General features: G+C 43.3%; 1 protein-coding gene across 1 annotated transcript in view; it reads left to right on the top strand.

Moving 5' to 3' along the window:
• The window catches only part of TMEM141 (transmembrane protein 141), a 107260-nt gene that overhangs the window by 75151 nt on the left and 17953 nt on the right, over positions 1-14156 (top strand). Inside the window, exon 4 of the mRNA XM_086921174.1 lies at positions 12656-12766. Coding sequence (XP_086777300.1) covers positions 12656-12766 — 111 coding nt within the window. The remainder of the gene's footprint in view (positions 1-12655; positions 12767-14156) is intronic.

Raw genomic sequence — 14156 nt, 5'->3', positions numbered from 1 at the left:
GAGATACAGGGTACTTACCTTCTCTAAACCACACGAAATGTAAATAGCATGCCTACCAATAAATTCCCGTGCACAATGCAGGTGCTTACTATGGGTCTACTATTTCTCCCTTAAGATAAATCTACACTTTTGGACTTAAGTCGGAACACAGAACTATTATACTTGCCTTCATCTTCTAATTCTGTGTTCTTGACAATGAGAGATATGTGTGCTTCTTACTGTGCACTATCCTCATAGTTTGGTGATGGGTGGTCAGCACACTTCTTTGGTGTAGGAAGGTGGATATCTGACTATGGTTACCCCCAAACGTTTTGCCTAGTGTTTAGCTGGTTTTTGACTTAGTTGGCCTGGGATCCTGCTATTCAGGGCCTCAGGCTAATTGCTCTCTCCTTAAAATGGACTCCATGTACCTTAGGTACATACACAATTGGACACTGGACCGCCTTATAGGCCCCTGTAACAGTGTACCCTAGGTACCCAGGGCATAGGTGTAACCAAGGCCTACCAGGGGCTGCAGCATGTATTGTGCCACCCCTGGCCTGGCTTAGCTATTTGACACAACTGGCTGATCACTCAGCTGGGGTAAGTTGGTGTAACCTGTGGAGGCACCGAGAGACGTGGGACCGGCCATCTTGGAAGATCCACGAGAAGCTGACTGCGCAGCACCCGAGGCATCCTCAACGCTGTGCTTTGGGGTTTGAGAAGCCCCACCACCGAGCCGCATCTGCACCGAAAAGCAGCCCTCCAGCATCTCCACGATCTGCGTGGGGCCCTTGTGCATTTTGCCACTCGACGAGTCATCCCGGTCACTGGTCCGTTGGCTAGTGGCCATCTTGGCGACGAAATCTACAATCAACACCGCTTGTCTGGTTGCTCCCGACTGGCCCTCGCTCCTGTAAAAAGGAGCAGCCCCTCTGACCTTGCTGGTCCGAGTAACAAGCTTTCTTCGATACCTGTGTGGCTTGCATTATCCAAGGCCTGTTTGCTTCAATCAAGTCTCCGACACCGCCATCAGCTACAGCCTGCGTGGGACAGCTCGTGATCGACTCCTGGACGTCCTCGACCTCTTCGTGTCCACGTGGCTGCAGAGACAAGCTACACTTCTTCACCTGTTTGCACCTGACAACACCTGGTTCCTTCCTGGTTCCTCGCCAGTCACTGGCTAGTGACTTTGAACATTGTCCCCTCTGCTTTCAGGTCTTCACCTCTTCAGATCCACCCTTGGATCCACCGGAACTCTCTTCGACGACCCGCCTGCAGCATCTTTAACTTCAGGCTCCATAGAACAGCACGACGAAACCCCACACACTTTGAGACATATGCACCCGCTTCCTGTGGGTGAGGTAACTCTGGTGCTCCTGTGTAGAAATACACAACTAGTGTCTAAGTTCCAAGTTGCTAGGTTCTAGGTCATCCGGAAGGTTCCCTTTTCTTTAACTTTGTGACTTTTACGCACCCATTGAAATCAATAGGCGCACGCGTGTAACTTTCAGCACTGCACAAGCATTCCGTGGGCCTCCTGGTCACTAACATTTGTTAGCTCCTTGCAGTCCCAGCGATTCTCAAGGCCCTAGGCCGCCTTCCTTTCAGATACGTGGTTCTTATACCACTATTTTAGTATATGGTTTGAGTGGCCACCAGGGCCTATCCATATTGTGCAACTTTTGTATATTTAAACACTGTTTTGTTTTAACGCATTTGCTTCTGTGCTCATAAAGAGTATAGGGGATACTTGTAGTAAATAAATATATATATTTTTTCAATATATGTGTGGTGTCCTTTCATTTGGTATTCAAGGAGAGTGTATGTGGTAAAACAACTTGCTTCACGTGCCTTTATAGAGTTTAGCCTAAGACTGCTTTGTCCATGCTACCCCTAGGATAGCTGGTCTATAAGGTTGACTTACAACCAATCATCATAAGGGTTGTTTGGACTGATACAAGGTGGTCACTAGAACTAGTGAACATCATATATCAGGCCAACTTCTCACATATGGTTATTGTTTTTGGAACTTACCTTTTGGAGGTAGGTCGTCACATTTTTGGGAACTGTACATATTCCCTCTATAACCTCCTGCTTTTTCCTGTCTTTAGCCTCATTACACCTCTCTGCAACGCAGCCCCCTGGCGCGTTTCCAGAGGGGAACTAAATCCCCTTGAATACTGGGGGTCGCTGGGGGCCAACTAGCCCACCAGGAACCTTCAGTATGCGCCATGGGGCTGCATGGCAGAGAGGTGTAAAAAGGGGCATGGCCTCATAACACCACTCTGCAACGCAACCCCCTGCCGCGTTTGCAGAGGGGAACTAATTCCTCTTGCATACTGGGGGTCCCTGGGGGCCAACTAGCCCACCAGAAGCCTCAAGTATGCGCCAGGGGGCTGTGTTGCAGAGAGGTGTCCTCATTACAGTTTAAAATACTGCTAAAAATCAGTGTCAATAGATTCACATTGTGATTTAGGCAATTAAAAACCGGCAGACCGTGTAAAAACATGTAATAGTGCAAATTGAAATACATGTGCAAAATGCGCCAAGGCTGTGCAAAAACTGCAGTGTTCACCATAACAACGTTTGCCTGACACTTTTTTTATAGTTGTAAAACAATGTCCATGTATACACCATTTTAGAAAAAAATCATACATATTGATTAAAACCTTATGGCTACTTAAAGCAATGTAGTTGAGCGAAAGCGGTAGCAGTCTACTCTTCCAATCTATGTAGCTAGCAATAAAAATATATGCTAAATAACTACTGGAACGGCTCGCACGTGCCTAGGTTAACTGTAGTTTAGTCATCTGGTGGTGTACCAGAATACACATACACCATCCTAGAAGTTTGGATATCGTATCAAAATCCTCTTAGTGAGGTTACACAACCAATTAGAAATGGAAGTATAGAACAAATATATGGTCAGCCAAGCAGGGAAGCAACTTGCTGGTCAATCCCCAGTATCAATGGCCTATGTAAAAGAAAAACAATGCGTATTAAGTCTAGAATCTATGCAACAACTGAAAAATACTGAATAGATTGATTGATCTTGCTCCAATATAACCACTCACTGGCAAGATGTTGTGAATGGGAATCGGGTGTGTTAGGCCCATGTGGACGAAATACGGTGCAAGGATCAACAATATGTCCAATCTGCCCTTATAACGATCACAAAATCATAGTACATAATGTGTATAAATATAACTGACAAAAAAGAGAGTGAAGTGCAAGTGGGTCACAAGGACTAACCATCGTGTAAAGCGCGTACAATGCAAGAATACCCCAAAAACTTTCACACGTACAGCCGACTCATTGACTCATTAAGTACGGCGATCAAATCTTAAATGAAAACTGCTACATTGAATATGGATACGTAAAATATGGACCCTGAACTGCGAAAGGAAGTATATTCTAAGCAGGTGTACATGTCTTCACTCGAGTTTAATCCATTGGGTGTCTTGGAGCCTAGCTCCCATAGCAATTATTCTGATTGCGTTGTTTACACTGAGTCTGCAGAGTGACAGTGTGCAGTTTTTTGATTTGTCCTGTCACCCATTCTTTGAAAACATCGATGTTGTCATGCATCAAGATGGGATTAAATGTAGATTTAAGTTTGAATCCTGTTATGTTTAATCTTGGCTGCTCAGCGGTATCTGAAGTAATTCCATCAATAGTGCCTTCCCTGCTTAAATACTGCAGATCACAGAGCAATTCATATTCGCCAGCGGTGACAGTAGATGGACTAGAGCTAGATGCAATAACTGGTTCTTGTGGTGTACGGTTCTTACTTTTGTTGAGTACCTGGAAAAAATATATATATATATTCAACAAACACCTCGTCACTCAGTCCAAGAAAGAGCCCGCACTCCACGATGTCAATTTTGCATTTTTCAGTCATTCGTCATGCACAACAATTCATATTGATTAAACACTGCCACCATAATTATAACTTGGGACATTTGACCTCATAAGTCCAGTGTCAATTTTGCAAGAATGATTTTTGCAATGTGTGTCACAAAAAATATATTACAAAACACTCGCACAGGTTTCCCGAAGAGGTTTCAAGTATTCCATGCAAATATATCCTTCTCAGTAGAAAGCGAAAACATCAGCATGATCGGAACCGGCAGCTCGAAATACATCACCAAGTGGCAGGCCTAATTTGAACGCAAATTAACAGGTGTTTAGCCTACAGACAGCTACATAGTCCTGTGGCTGATAACAGTACAACAATCTAATTCACATATTTGGCATTAGACCTGCATCAAAAATATATTTCTCAGTGGAAAGCGAAACCCGAGCGTTATCAGGCACGGCAGCTCTAAATACATCGCCAACTGGCAGGCATATTGCATGATTGTAAATTAATAGATGTTAGGTGCATTTAACAGCTACATTTTCCTGTGGTTAGTAACAACACGAAAACTGAAATTACACAATTGCCATTAGCTCAACTTCAAATAGCAATTGCTCAAACAACCGAGTGACAAGAGGGAAATAAGTGTACACCTAGTGAAATATAGAAAAAGCAAAGGAAAATACAGAAAACACTTACAAATCAAATCTGTATGGGCAGCATCCTAACGTGAAACAACTAGTTTATGGCTGAGGCTACTGGGTGTCAGCGGGGCACACAAATTTTTACTATTGCATCAAACAATATGAAACCTGTGGACCCAGAATAGGGTTAATCAATGACTAACAAAGGGGAACATCGACTTTTATTCTCTCTGACCTGGTGTCCGTGACACCCTATTGCCAGGTATGAAATCCAGAAATAACCATTAAAGAAAAAGGGAAAGCAAGGAAAAAGGAAGAGGGAGAAGACAAAGGATACTGCTGGTCTGATTGATCATCCAATGTGCTTGTGCTGTTCCTCGTCCTGATTAAGGCCCACAGGATGTCAAGTGTTGAGCATGATGATGTACTCTGACTCCTTTATTCTCAGAATGCGCACACTGTTGCCACCTCTCATGTTCGTCACAACCCTGTCAATCCCAAAGAATAAAATGTTAGGAGAATCTGTTGCATGTACCTGATGCCAAAGGCATGCAGCAGGATAGTTGGCATCCCAGTTTTTTTATGCACAACAGTGTTCCAGTATCCTCTTTTTCACCAAAAAGATAGTACTGCCTACGTACTGCAGACCACAGGTGTAGACCAGGACATAGATCACAAAGTCACTGTTGCAATTTATAAACCTCTTGATCGCAACTTCCCTGCCCGTTGGTAGTGTGAAAGGGTTTTTATTGGTGCTAGGGGAACATGTCTTACACCAGGGGTTCCCTTTTCTGTAATTGGAGCTACTTGTGATCAATGGAAATCGTCCCGAGTTATTAATATTAGAGTTGTGCTAGTGGCTATATCGGACAATATTACAAAAGTAGCCATCATATACAAAATTAGCATCAGGCAGGTTTACCAGCAGCAGTGTAAAAGACTTTGTCAATTTGGCATGCATCTAAATGGGTATTGCATAACATGTATGTAATGACCCTGGCACCAAGGTAATACGTTTTCCCAATGCCACATCATTTATCACTCAAACATCAACTTTAAATATAGTTTGGAAATTCATTCATTTTTCTCTAAACAGCAGCCTATACGTTCTGAAAATACACACATTTCAGTTTTGCTATACATATCAGTTCAACCCAGCCAAAGCTTCTAATTAGTTTCGGCTGGACAACGGAGAACTACTACAAATAGCTGGAGAGCTACCGGTAGCTCACGAGCTACTCGTTTGAGAAGCCTGCCTTACTTCTATCACACTTAAAGAACCCCTGGTGCCATGATCCTGAATCTGCTGGTCGTTTCATGGGGTAGCTGTGTACTAACATGTCTTTTAGTGAACTTCTCATCCAGTATGTTACCAAGGGGCGAGAGCTCACCAAATCGCCTATGATTGGTTCGATCTTACCAGGTGCCAATGTTTTGTTAGCACCCGTCTGACTGAGTCCAACTTGCTGTTAAAGGCCCTGATGAGTCTCACTTCCTTGCCTTCCCCTTTCTTTTATTTCTGTGTTAGTAGGCTGTACCATGCTGACACCCTCGACCTTTTTACAGGCTGCCCTGTTGACCTTCCCTGGGTAGCCTCTAGATTCGAATCTCCCCACCATTCTTGCCTGTTCAGTTTTAAATGTCTCAGGGGTGCTGTTAATCCTTTTAGCTCTATGCATCTCCCCAGAGAAGATGATCCACTTCCGTTTCAGATGATGGCAGCTGCAGGCATTTAAAACACTATTGCCGGCAGTGCTTACCTAAAGAGGTTATCTGTATAACACAATCTTCTACTTTGATAAGTACATCTAGTAACTCCATAGTTGTTCTATGTCTTGTATTTTAAATTTGAGATTCAAATTTACTCACAATCCAAATGAAAAAAGCATCCCAAACGTTCTGTGAACCATCCTAAATTTAAAAAAGATCATCAATATATGTGTTGGGTCCAATTCTCATTTGCTTCTATCGAGATGTACTACGCCTCCCTCCACCTCTTGAAAATGCATAACTGAGAGCAAAACCACTTCCCATCGCAGTCCCGATAAGTTGCTTAACTATTTGGTTTTCAAGAAGAAAAAAGATATGTTCTAGGCAGTACCGTTGTGTATGAAAAAACAAGGGACAACCTACTCACCCAGAACCAGGGTACTTTACAGTTTAACAAAAAACAACGGTTCCTATGGACAATTAACAAATGATACTTATTATATAACAGCACAATCACAATATTCGAAGGCAAAGAGATTTCTGAAAGACAAACGGCATATAACACGAATTTTATATGAAAATATGTTTTAAATCCAGCGCATGGTATCCTAGACAGAACCGTAGCATGCTAAGCGTCATGGAGTAAACATATAAGAATATTGGTTTGACCCTGAAGAAGTGTTTGCAGGTCTTTATACCTAGATCATGATCAATGCAAGAGTATAAGGACACAACAACTATGGTCTTAAGGCTATAACTTGGTTGCCACAGGATGTTTTGGATTTTCGTTATAATGTCCATACTGTCCCTACAGTAAGCTGGTAAGCTTAGGATGTAGGGGCGAATAAAGACATCAAGATAGATGCAGGTGTTCTCCATCAAACCGTTATTAGCAGATCTAATGAGCCTGCCTGGTTGATCTGTGGCATGGTTGTGTATTTTTGGCAGCATCTAAAAACATGGTGCAGCGGGTTTCATCACCATTGCAAAATTTAAGCCCCACCACATTCAGTAGGACCTGTTCATTCCAGTTGGTGAGTCAGGTATGGTATTGTGTGATAATTTGTTTGTATGTTGTCACTGATGACCTGACATAACTGCCTTTTAGCCTCTTGCTGTATTTATTCACCTCCCATAACACAAAATTGCCGGCCTAATGACAAATGAGGTGTCTCTGCTCAAAATATCAAGAGCCAAAAGCTGCCCTGCTCTTGAATTCCTGGCATACCCATTGCTGCTGTCCTTCCACAAACGTAAGCGCTTATGGGTCATAGTCTCCTGGACTATATCGATATTTTCATGTGAGTCACATGATTACACGTAGATTCTGGTCTAAAATCATTCCTGTTGGTCTTATCTATTTTTAGACCAAATTACATAACTCTCTCCGCCTCCCAATCTTTACCTCCAAATTCAAATTCTCTCAGTGCAACCAGACCTTCAATATCACTAGTACAAAGGTTATCATAGGTTGGATCGTACACAATATCAACAATATTACCCCCAACTTTCCGCTTTTCTTTCGGTTGCTTTCTGATGAACAGAAAAAGGTCAAAGCGAGTCTTGGAATAGTCAAAATTGGCAATGGGACTAAAGGATAGCCCTAATTCCAAAAGAGAATTTAATAACTGTTAAATTGTTCTCGCCCATTATTTGTTCTTCTTGTTTTACCAAATATTTCTCCGATGTGGCAAGCTTTCTTTGTGCACAGTTTCTCCCCTGTTGATTTTCCTCCTCCATCTTCCTCTTGGCGGTCTTCTCCGAGGCTCCTGGCTTTGTTGTAAAAACAGTATTGGCCAACCTGTGCAAGTGCTTTGTAATATATTTTTTGGGGAAACACCGTGTAATAATCATTGTTGTAAAATGGACATTGGATTTATGAAGACAAATGTCCCAATTTATAATGATGTATACAGTGTTGCTTCTGTATGACTTGTTGTGCTTTACGAGTCACTGACGGAAAGTCTTTTGACCATTTTCACTTTGTAACAATGACACGTTGTTTTTAAGGGAACTAGGATACTATTCACTTTGTTGTATGACTTTGACAAAGACCATCTGTTCGAAAAACATCAGCCAAGCTATTTAAATCTGGATTGTAAAATCGACATCCTGGAGTGTGGGCTCTTTCTTTGACTGAGCGTCAAGATTTTTGTTGACTATGAATCCGGGCCTGCACCCGCTGGCAGGCACTGATCCCGCTGCATGGATGTAACCAGTTCAGCAGGTAAACATTAGTGGGCGGCAGTGGCGGTTTTACCATTTGGGCGGTGGGGCGTTGCCCCACTAATAATTATCAGGCAATTTATTCGAGCGGCGCGTTAATAAAAGTTTTTATAAATTATTGCCCTGCGCCTGCGGCCGTGCTGTCAAGCTGAAGCTTCACTCATGTAGTATGCACTGTCTGACACGGGGTGGCGCTGGAGTGCCGGCACAGTGCGCACTGCGCATGTGGTGTTTGCCCGACTGCCTTTGTGAAGCTAGCAAACTAAATGGTTTTATAAAAGCAAGCACTGCAGAGTACGGGGTTTGCTTATGCAACATACCCCAGTGCTTAAAAAATGAGCGGCGTTTCTTTTCGTGCTCAGTCGAATCCTGATGCTGCTCCCTTTAGAGAACAGATCTCCTCTAAAGAGAGCAGTGTCAGGATTGGCTACTACTGTACTGTACTGTTGTTTCCTGTAACAGTACTGACTGTTCACGGTCTAGTGTCTCACCGGGGGTGGGAGCATCTAACACATGGTGGGCAAGCAATGCCCAATCACTGTAGTGGCTTAGTGTTAAGCCATTCAGTAATTGGGCATTTCTAGTTGCTGGGCAAATCGGGCCGGCCCACGTCCAGTCAGTGTCACCCTACACCCTTCCCTTCCTCCTTGTGGTCTCCTCGTGGTCGACTCGTGCGCATGAGGAACAGAGACTGTCTGGTCTGAGGCCTCACTTCACCTAGTTGCCGTTGAGTCTGTCATTAGAGCGTTCAGGTGTGAAATTCTTATCCTACCGGACCTGTGTGCAGGTATGGACCTGAAAAATATTATATAAAAGTTAAACGTTTATATAATATTTAAGTTGACATCTATCACGCAGTTCTGTCATAAAGACTGCGTTTTCCTTTAAGGTGCCTTCAATTTCTATACAGAAATGTGTGTTAGTAGACGATTAGGAAATGATCAAATATGCTTTCATCGAGTGCCACTCGTTGAAAGCATATTTGATAATTTCCGAAAGGCCTTTTAGCTATGCCAGCCAGTGGTGAAAGCTCATTAGCACAGAGGAGGATGGTCCGGTGGTATCAATTGTGAGGTGTTAAGTTTCGTTTAAACTGCAAAGAGCGCTTGAAATGAGATGCAGTGGTTTGCTATCCAATTATGGATAAGCAGGTATGGTTCCACAAGTTCCATTTTATCGGCTCTAGGAGTCTCGGGCACTCGATTAAACTCTGCGTGACAAAATATCTAGCCTGACCACCAAATTATAGAAGCCTGGCACTTCACCTGACTCGTCCTGAGCTCTTGTTAATGCAAATCCCGCGCGTAGTGAGGCTGATTGGAAAGGACACTGCCAGCGTGGCTGTCTGTGCAACTGGCCTGCATCTCGCCATATTATATAATAAAAAAAATTCCATCTCATTTCAAAAGTATCAGCTTCTTCTGCCCGAGTCAGAGAGATTGCAAACCTGAAGTTGCAATCCTGTGCAGGGCAGATATGTGAGGAAAGCTGCTGCATCACCACCCCCTTTTGTACCGCTTTTGGCCGCCATAAGTGTGGCAGGGTATGCTCAGACGTGATTCCCTTGCTCACTTTGCCACTGGATTCAAGCAAGCCGGGCTGAAGACGGCTGGAATGCCAGAAACCGGTCCTCGGAAGCTTGTTTCCGGTCCAGGGAAGACATGGCTTGGCAGTTCGGGCTGGACTGTTCCCATGAGGCACAGGTTCAGACTGATTTGCATATAGCCATGTCTGAACTGGGGTGGCAGAGTGGCTTAAAGAACGGTGATGGATTAAACCCAGATCTTTTGACTGGGTGTGAGTGTTTGATTGATTCAGATGCTCAGTCCATCACCACCCCCTTTTGGCCGCCATAAGTGTGGCAGGGTATGCTCAGACGTGAGTCCCTTCCTCACTTTGGCACTGGATTCAAGCAAGCCGGGCTGAAGACGGCTGGAATGCCAGAAACCGGTTTTCGGAAGCTTGTTTCCGGTCCAGGGAAGACATGGCTTGGCAGTTCGGACTGGACTGTTCCCATGAGGCACAGGGTCAGACTGATTTGCATATAGCCATGTCTGAACTGGGGTGGCAGAGTGGGCTAAAGAACGGTGATGGATTAAACCCAGATCTTTTGACTGGATGTGAGTGCTTGATTGATTCAGATGCTCAGTCCATCACCACCCCCTTTTGTACCGCTTTTGGCCGCCATAAGTGTGGCAGGGTATGCTCAGACGTGAGTCCCTTGCTCACTTTGGCACTGGATTCAAGCAAGCCGGGCTGAAGACGGCTGGAATGCCAGAAACCGGTCCTCGGAAGCTTGTTTCCGGTCCAGGGAAGACATGGCTTGGCAGTTCGGACTGGACTGTTCCCATGAGGCACAGGGTCAGACTGATTTGCATATAGCCATGTCTGAACTGGGGTGGCAGAGTGGGCTAAAGAACGGTGATGGATTAAACCCAGATCTTTTGACTGGGTGTGAGTGTTTGATTGATTCAGATGCTCAGTCCATCACCACCCCCTTTTGTACCTCTGCTCAATACACGACACAAACACTAGATAAGAGAATGGAAATATACGTAAAAGAAGAAGAATTTTATATACTGCGTGCCTAACTAGTCTAACATTTGAATTTCATATGAGATTAAAACATGTCAAAATGTATTTTCTGCTCTTATGCAAATGAATATGAAATTAATATGACAACTACATATGCATTATTGAGTCTCATTTACAATTGTGTAGACGTCTATGAAAAATGAATGAAACTTGTACTGAATCTTTCTACTAATAGTCTTTCATTTAGTTGCCCTAACGACTAGGGCGGTCGACCTCGAATCTGGGGAACCGGGTTCGAGTCTCTGCAATGACGCTGAACATCCTGTGATTCTGAGCAAATCACTTAATCTGCCCGTGCCTAACAAAAATGAATGTGTCCTCATGTAATGCAACTGGTGCTATGTAAAGCACTCTGATACCCGATTCAGGTCAAGTTCGCGGTATATAAAACTCTGTTAAATTTTTAAAACAATGATTTTAAAATACTATTTATGAATATTTTACATGAAGGTACTTTGCAAATGTGGTAAGAGGCCATACTTGAGATCAAATATTCCTATGAACAAAGCAATCTATGACATTTGCACTTGGCATATAAAGTGATTTGCTCAGAATCATAGGATGTTGAGCCAACTCCAAGACTCAAACCTACTTTCCTGGTTCCAAAGGCAGCAGCTGTGGCCATAATGCCACATACTGGGTAGAGGGAGGATGCCAGCCAGAAGCGACATGAAAGCTCAGCTCTTTATGGGCTTGAGTTTCCAACATGACCTTGAGCTCAGCCAGAGTCACGCTCAATCTTGGCTCACACTTTTCTGTGGCTCACCCCCTCTACCCCAGAGCCCCACTACTCACTGTATTCTGTTCACTGGCCTTTGTGTTCTTGCCCTCTTATTGATTTGTTCTCTCTTTGGTCCCTCACATTTCTGGATTCTCATCTTCTGCTAGTTCCTATGTCCTCACATATTGGCTAATTATGCTCCTGTTGTCCTGGAGCTACAAGGGGTTCATTACAGCCCATAGCACACACTGGGTGCACCGATTGTTGGACGGGACGAAGAAGAGTTGAAATGACAGGAATGCGATTTAAACCCTTTGCGAGCAAGTAACACGTCCAAAAAGCACATCATGGTTATTTTAAGCTCTCCTTAGTTGAAATGCGGAGCATAAATCGCCAGGGTTTTAACTTAAGAGAGCCACACTGAGCACATTTGATTGCAGAGGTATTACACTATTTAAATGCTGCTAGTTTATGTCCTGTTTATTTGTTTGTTATTAAAATACACATGTGAGTTACTCAGCAATGCATTGTGTTTCAAAGTCTGTTATGAAGCTCTGTGGTTATGATGAAGATGAATAAGCAGCTACCTATTTTATATGACACCACTTTATTACTGTAATAACTGCACTTTCACAATTGCTTTATTACCCTTCCTGCTTTCTCAAATTTGCTTGAAAATGCACCATTTGCCCACTCTTTTTTCAAAACTTTCTCCGGGGGAAATCCCCCTGAACCGTCCTACGCTTGCTCGCTACGGTGCAGTACAATTTTCATTTTACGCCTCACCACTTTCAAATGTCACCAGCCGCCACTGGTGGGCGGGGTCGGGGGAGGATGGGGTGTGTGTGTTTGTGTCTGTCTCAGGCAGTTTATCGAAACGCGCTTACCCACCTTGAACAGTTTGTATGCTGGTTTCAGTTGCAGGCTCCATTGCAAGCTATGCAGTTACCATGAGAGAGACGCAGAAGTGCTCCAACCTCTGGCTGTACCTTGAAACTGGCAAGACATTTCAGCCCACCACAGGAGAAGGTAGGACCAACAGAGCCCAGGTCAAGTATGAATGTTTAGTCTCTGAAGGGGCTACTTCTAAAGGGTTAGCCTGCTGTGGAACATGTGTGTTTGGTGTTGCAACCCCAGACAACATCTAAACGTGGCTCATCACAGCTGCTTTTGTGGAGGAGTTTACCACTTTGATAATCTCAGATTTTAAGCTGGAATTAAAAAGTATGAAAATATTATTGTGAGTTATGTGAGACAGATTAGGGAGGGGCAGTGTTAATTACAATCTATTTATTTAAATTGCTAGGTGGGCTCTGTAAAGGTATTTTTTTTTATTTTTTTGTGATTTATTAAGCAGTTGTGGTGATAGGTTCAGGGTTTAGCAGAAGAATGTCTTTTTCAGTGCCTTTGACGGTTTGGTTTTCCGAATCTCCAGTATGAGGCTGGATTTCCATCTGGTTCTTGTGAAGGTTGTTATACACATAGCGGGGAAGTGCAGGTTGCACCATTGTATGGGTAACAAGCCCATTTTAAAGGCCATTCAGGCGTCAAAGGGATAGCCAGTGTGCATCCTTCATAGCTCAGATTATGTGATTGAATTATTTTGCTCCAGTGATGAGACACATTATGGAAATTGATCTTGAATGGGGTTAAAAGCAGAGTGGTCTTCAGACAACAAGAGAGAACACCAGGTGTGAAAGGATCAGGGTTTGCTCTGCAGATCTGAAATTGGCTTGGAGATATAATCCAGAGATATGATTATTGAAATACAGCCATCGTTGAGGGGACTAGCTTGTATGTGATACCAAAGAGAAAGTTGAAGTAACCATATTTGGACTTGAGGGGTGTTTCCATGGAGAAAACTTCCAGTTGCAATGCTCATGCCCACCCTTAATGCGACAGATGCAGATGTTGTAATTTTGCATACGAGATTACATCTCACATTACCTTTACTACTTTTAAGAGAAGACTTTGGATGTAATAATATTGATTGGTTTTAGTGTGTTATTTAATTGTATTTTCCGATGGCTGTTATTTTTTTTGTATAACTATTGTGAGATCTCATCATTGTGCATTTGGTGTGCCAATCATGTTTTCATCACTGTTGTGAAAGTAATCAACTGCTGCCCCAATAATAACTTTCTATACCCTACATTTCAGATGTTTTTCGGTTTTAATTTGTAGCCATAACTGCTCTTTAACTGTTGTTTTTCAGTGAATATGTGATGTTTTTTTAACTAGGTGTGGGTGCTAAACGCAGAGCTCACCAGAACTTCACTTCAAGCTTTTGTGTTTTCAGTGAATTTTGGAATGTTTGGATTATACACCAGATCCAAATGTTTTCGAGCCTGCCCAGGCCCAGGGGGCAGATTCCAGCTGCACGTGAACAAAGGCTGTGCCCAGGGCAAATTGCGTATTT

This window comes from Lissotriton vulgaris, chromosome 5, assembly GCF_964263255.1.
Source record: "Lissotriton vulgaris chromosome 5, aLisVul1.2, whole genome shotgun sequence".
Lineage (NCBI taxonomy): Eukaryota > Metazoa > Chordata > Amphibia > Caudata > Salamandridae > Lissotriton > Lissotriton vulgaris.
The sequence above is the reverse complement of the archived record's forward strand: the minus strand, read 5'-3'. Positions and strand labels throughout refer to the sequence as shown.